General features: G+C 39.9%; 1 protein-coding gene across 1 annotated transcript in view; it reads right to left on the bottom strand.

The window, feature by feature from the left end:
* Positions 1-5,150, bottom strand: part of LOC107042788 (nudix hydrolase 6) — a 6,600-nt gene extending 1,450 nt beyond the window's left edge. Inside the window, exons 1-2 of the mRNA XM_015263974.2 lie at positions 4,853-5,150; positions 3,109-3,414 (exon numbers count right to left, since the gene is read on the bottom strand). Coding sequence (XP_015119460.1) covers positions 3,109-3,414; positions 4,853-5,048 — 502 coding nt within the window. The 5' untranslated portion in view covers positions 5,049-5,150. The remainder of the gene's footprint in view (positions 1-3,108; positions 3,415-4,852) is intronic.
* Between the last annotated feature and the right edge of the window lie 1,521 nt (positions 5,151-6,671).

Below are 6,671 nucleotides of genomic sequence, written 5' to 3'. Positions count from 1 at the left end.
CGGGGCAAAATGGGTATTTCGGGAACTTGTAGGATTGAGTGGGGGTAAAATAGGTATTTCGGAAACTTGTACGATTGAATGGGGGCAAAATGGGGTTTTCGGGAACTTGTACGATTCAATAGGGTCTTAATCGGTAGTTATTCACCTTATATGATTCAATGGGGGCAGAATGGGTATTTTCTGAACTCATACGAATCAATTGGAAGAAAATGGGTATTTCTTGAATTTGTACGGTCGCATAGAGGGCAAAAATTATATGATAATTATTTTGAATAATTGTGTCAATTTATGAACATGACTGCCTCTCGAGTTATAAAATTATTCTTTTATGAATCAGGTGCTCTCAAAACTAAGCTATCCGGCTAGTAGCCATATTCTTCTCAGGGTTGGGCACGTAAAATACGTCAAGTAAAATACCTAGTATTTTACACGTATTATACCATGTATTTTACGTCACTTTTTTTTAGATGTATAAAACGTAAAGTAAAATACGTTTTATACGTCACGTATTATACCATCTATTTGACATCAATTTTTACAATTATGAGAGTGGAAATAATGGATTTACGTCAAACGTCTCGAGGCTTACGAGGGCTACAAGGGAAAAATTTAATTTCTTGAGGGTCAATTGTTACGAGAGCCACGTGGGTAAAATTTAATTTCTTGAGGGTCAAACGTCACGAGGCTCACACGGGCCACAAGGAGAACACTGAAATTTCACGAGGGTTCCAAGGGGAAAATTAAATTTCACAAGGGTAAAACGCCACAAGGGTCATGAGGGGAACGTTATAGTTCACGAGGAACAAATGTCACGAGGTTTACGAGGGCCACAAGGGAAAAATTGAGTTTCACGAGAATGAAACGTCACAAGGCTCGCGAGGGGAACATTAAATTCACGAAGATCAAATGTCATGAGGCTCACGAGGCCCACAAGACGAAAATTGAATTTCATGAGAATCAAACATCACCAGGCTCATGAGGGCCACGAGGGGAAAATTAAATTTCACGAGGGCCAAACATCACGAAGCTCATGAAGCTCACGACTCTCACGAGGGCCACGAGGGGAAAATTAATTTTCACTGTATCAAACGTCACGAGACTCACGAGGGGAAAATTAAATTTCAAACGCCTCGTCCCACTCGTATCGAAATATACTATTTTTCCTCCTGGCCTTCGTAAGCCTCGTGACCTTTGATCCTGCTGGGTGCCCTCAAAATTTCTAACATGTAAAAAACTGTATACTATATTTTATACATTTTTTACGTATTATAGTTATTTGCATTCGTCGCAGACTTTCAAGTTTTACTTGCCCCCCCCCCCCTCCTTGATAGGGATAAAGACAAGAAATCTGCAATGAAGGAGAAAATTATTTTCTCCTTCAGTGTGGCCCTCGTGAGCCTCGTGACGTTTGCTCCTCGTGAAATATAATGTTCCCCTCATGACCCTCGTGAAATTTAATTTTCCCCTTGGAACCCTCGTGAAATTCAATTTTCTCTTTGTGGCCCTTAATTAAATGACTTTTGGTATATGATGCCACACCTGAGAAATTGAGAACAAATCGGGCCCAACCCATTTGTCCCCATACATTGAACGAGGCCCTTCTTTTTCGTGTATTTGGTTTCCGTTTGAGGTTTCCGTTTAACGTATGAGGCATAACGGGTTGGGGCCGATTTCTTTCTAGTTTTTCAGGTGTGCCATTAATGATGGCCCATCATATATCAAGAGCCGTTCAATAGCTATTTTCATCCATTGCAGATTTCCAAGTTTAACTTGGGTCCCCCTCTCCCCCTAAATAAGGTGTAAAGTCCCAAAATATCAATTTTGTCCCGATTCAATGATGCATGTTCAGGAAAGAGCCATTTTACTCCCATTCAATCCTACAATTTTTCCAAATACCCATTTTGCTCCTATTCAATCCTACAAGTTGCCGAAAGACCCATTTTGCTCCTATTCGATCGTACAAGCTCAAGAAATATCTATTTCGCCCCTATTAAATCTCACAAGTCTAAAAAATACCCATTTTGCCCCCTTCCAATCGTATAAATTCTGGAAATACCCATTTTGCCTCTATGAAATATTAGAACTTCACAAAATACCCACATTGCCCCCATTCAACTGTGCAAGTTCTCGAAACACCCATTTTGCCCTCATTCAATCGTACGAATTCTCGAAATACCCATTTTACCCCTATTAAATAATGTAAGTTCAGGAAATACCGATTTTTTCCCTATTGTATCGTATAAGTTCAGGACATATCCATTTTGCCCCCAGTCAATCGTACATGTTCCCGCAATAATCACTTTGCCGCCATTGAATCGTGTAAGCTCAAGAAAACCCCATTTTGCCCCCACCGAGTTCCCCCACAAACTGAATTTTTTTGTTTAAAAAATAAGCCCTTGAGTAGTTTTCATCGTCCAACCAAGACCACAGTTCGAGATGAAACATGGAGAAATAGAATAAACATGATCCATGTATTTGGGGACATATTGTTTACTTCTGTTCCATAGGGTCATCAGGATACAATGAACTTCTTTTGCGTTTTGTTCAAAGAATCGGTCAATTGACTATCATCGTTACTTAGAGCACCAGGAGATAAGTCAACATATATCCAGTTGATTGAGTCATCGAAAAAGATAAGTTGACTTATCTTTCCCGAAAATCTAGTCACTAAGGATAAGTGCAGAATTTTTACTCAAATTGCATCCTGCGTGCGTGATACTGGTACCTAAAAAAAAGACCCAATAAAAAGGGAAAAATGTAGCGCCAATACCCTCGAAACCCTATTCACAAAGGCAGCAACAGTTTTTCAGCTCTCCTGTAAAATTTGTTTTTTTGCACTTATCCTAGTTTACCAATTCACGACAGAAATATTTGGTACTCGAAATTAAGAATCCAAAATTTAGGATCACAAGGGTCAAAATAAGGGCCATGAGGATCAGAAAAAGAGTCGCCGGAGCAAATTAAGGGTAAGGGTCACGAAGGTCATATTAAGAGTCGCAAGGGTCAGAATATGGATCATGAGGTCATATGAGCGTTGGCGGGCGGAGCCAGCAGGGGGCGTAGCCCCCTAGGACAAGATAATAAACTTCAAATAACAATGGAATTTACCTGGTTCTACATAGCCTCCAGGCAATTTCCAACGATTAACTGGAAGACTCGTGTGCTTTTCCTTGATCACGAGAACCTCATTCGTCTCCTCATTCACTACAAAAGCTCCCACCCCCAAATTTGTGTGGGCGTAAGGTGGAACTGACACATCTGGGGATAAACATCGATACAGGGTAACGTAATTTTCTTTAGCATGATGAAAGTAAAATCCTTCGTTCACCAAGTGCGGAATCCAGGAGGAATCTGAGCGATCTACTTTGAACCAAACAGTTCGTTTATTTTCGTTGGTCCATTTCGGCAGGGAAGCTGCGAAAAAAGAAGAAAAGAATTTTAGAAAACATTACATGAATAATTCAATTTTTGCACCCAAAATTCGTGCACTGAGAGAAATATCGTCATAATATCATAAAACTAATTTCTTGCGTCAAACATCTCATCACTTGAGGATAAATTTCTTGGGATAAGAATTTCGGATAATGTGTCAGACAATGTCAGATTTCGGTGAAGTATTCATGACGTGAAAATGAACATTTCACGATAAAGTGAGAATTTCTTGCTACAAGAAATCGGTTTTTTCTTGTCAGAAGATGAGAAAATGACTAAAAAGATTAAAAGTTCGATTTAGTGAATCATGAATCAGAGACTTTCATATTGAATGAATAGAGTTTATGCAGAGGAGAACCTCCAGATCCTATCGTAAAAAGGAGAAAGGAAATGGATCTCGAAATATCTCGAAAATCTCTAATAAGCGCAAGCGTACGACTAAAACCGAAGGCCACGACGTGAGGAGATGAGAAGGCGCATGCGCAGCACACGCGGCCGATCTCGTATTAAAAACATAACCGTCGCTTACGCTCAATCGCATTGAGTTCGAGAGAAAGCAATATCTTTTCCCTCTCTCAAACTATTCTTGTCTTTGAAGGGGCATTATCTCATTTCGAAAAAAAAATCATCTTTTCATTCAGTAACTTCCTTCTTAGCCCGAAGAGCACCGATTTCTTCTCTGAAACCTACCATCAATTGATCAAATATGTATATGTATGTGATGTTTGTCGCTCAAGAAATGATTTTTGTGATATTATGTCGATTTTTCTCTTAACGTATGGAATGTGACTTGAATTACACACTAATGTTGTGTTCGTCAGGTTATATTTTAAGATTTAGCATACAAAGAAAACATTATTTTAAACGAAATCATTTTTGGATATATAAACGAGCAGAGGCTACGCAAACATATACGTAACAAAAATATACGTATCATTTAAAGCCAGTTTAAATTGTGGGCAATTACATTGCTTCTTTTTCAACCTTTGACTACGATTAGAGGAGGTTTGTTTGTTTTCTGAATGCATACAAGAACAAATTTCATGAGAAACTAAAATTTTAACCTATATGTTTTAATTTCTATTTTCATTTCCTTTCACAGATTCTCAACATAAGGTAATTTGAATGTAATTAAAGGATGGGTAAAATATTCTGAATCCATTTTTCTCACTCATACCGAAAAAAAAATTGTTTGGCTCATAAATGTGATTGTAGCCCTCGCATTTGGCTCCTGCTATAAGTTATTGCCGACTTTGATACAAGAAAGTGCAAAAAAATCGTTAAAATGAGAATTTGAACGGATCCCGGGTATCAAACAGTGACACCTATCCAACCAGAGTAAGATCGCATGCGCGCCGGGAATACGCAACAATAATCTACACCGATACACACAGCTGTAAATCACGAGTCACCAACTCACCTCTCAGCCTTGATCCAAACTTTTCAGCTCGACAGGGCTCCTTCCGCGAATCGACGTGTATTCCAGCGTGATGATCTGATTTTCCCACAAAACACTCGCCTGGTTCCTCCATCGTCCTCACTTCTTCACTACTCCTGAGAGCTTTGGTAACACTAGACAGCTGCCTGGCGATCCCACGACGAAAGACCGCGGCCATGCTCTACTTGATGCATTTCATACATTCCCCCACATCCACAACTACGATATCAAATCACGCAATGTTCATACCACACCATTGCATTAGATGGAATCAGTTCAAAAACTAATGATTTTTACTTTACTAATCGGTTTGGTTCTTTTGAGTTTTTTTTTCAATTGAAAGATAAGAATTGAAGTAATGCACTTTGCACTTCTTTCTGAGATCGACAAACAATTTTCGATAACCATACCTACAATTTTTCATTTTTTTCTTTTTCTTTAAATTAATTAGTACCAATGATCTGGTTTTCAGGGGAGAAGGCTGAAGAAAAAGAGGGGAAAAATGGAAAATAAGTGGGAAGGAGGTGGAAGTGGTGAACACTTTCAAATACTTAGGTTACTGGGTTCTCATCGATGAATACATATGGAGAACATATTCGTAAGAATGCGGGGAAGGGTACAAGAGCAGTGAACGCAGCTTGGGGGGTGACTACAAGGACAGGGTTGAACACTCTGAATAGCCGAATGTACGTTATGAATGTGCTAGGCAAATCAGGGGCCCTGTACGGAACGGAAATATGGGGACTGGCTTCGAGAGAAATGTTAGAGAAGGTGCATGGAAGGGTAGTGAAAATGGGTATGAGGTCTCTATATAGAACCACCCCAGGGTACCTATGGGGAGCAGAGAGTGGTAGGAAAGGATTGACGATGAGGGAAATCAGGAGAAGAGTAGTGTCCTTCCTAGGCGTGGTGAATAGACTAAAGAAGGGAAGGCTAGTTAGGGTCTATTTACAGAAAGAACTTAGGGCTCTGGGAAACGGTAATCCATCTGTATGGGGTAAAGAATTGAGAGACGTTCTGAAAGAATGGGGGGGAGCGGAATTCATAGAGATCTTGAAGAGTGAGGAAGTGGAATGGAAAGCGTTCCAGGAGAAGTTGAAAAAATATTTGGAGGGGGGATAAGATGGAACGTGAGAAGGATAACTGCAGGATACGTAAATCCACTTTCAACCCGTGCTCTGAGAATTTGGATAGACCGGACCTGAAGGAAAGATATTGGGGGTTAAAAGGGGTGACGTGGGGGAATAAGACAAGGTGGGCTTGGATGCGGTGCGGGAACGTAGGACGCGCAGGACACAAGGGATATAAAGACATGAGCTGTAGACTATGCGGGGAACCCAAGAGAACCTGGAACATGTATTGGAGTCACTGATCTCTATACCTGGGGTGTCACTAATTAGATGGAATGTGATGGTCACATCGTAAAAATGTCACGTTTTTGGTCACGTGACGAGAGATTGTCAAGATTATCCCTGTCACATGACCGTCACTGACATGTCATATCATTTTTTCGCTTTCATTATGTATGAGTTTACGATTTTTCATCAGTCAGCTTCATTCAATTGCAGTCATATAGCGCCCACGCCAGACTTTAGAACAGATAGTGCGGGTTTATTATGCGAGATATATTTATACATTTCATAACCAGGCAGATTTGCATTTCGCATTCTTCTATAATAATAGTCTCATTCCGAATTTTTACTTGTTTTTCAGAAACTCAATGTTCTGTTCTTTACCGTTTGGATACTGAATTCGTCCTTGTGTACTCTTCTACATGCTTTAGTTTATTTGAGACGAATAA

This window comes from Diachasma alloeum, unplaced genomic scaffold (assembly GCF_001412515.2).
Source record: "Diachasma alloeum isolate Michigan unplaced genomic scaffold, Dall2.0 Dall_scaffold_00521, whole genome shotgun sequence".
Taxonomy (NCBI): Eukaryota; Metazoa; Arthropoda; class Insecta; order Hymenoptera; family Braconidae; genus Diachasma; species Diachasma alloeum.
This window is presented reverse-complemented; position numbering and strand designations above follow the sequence as displayed.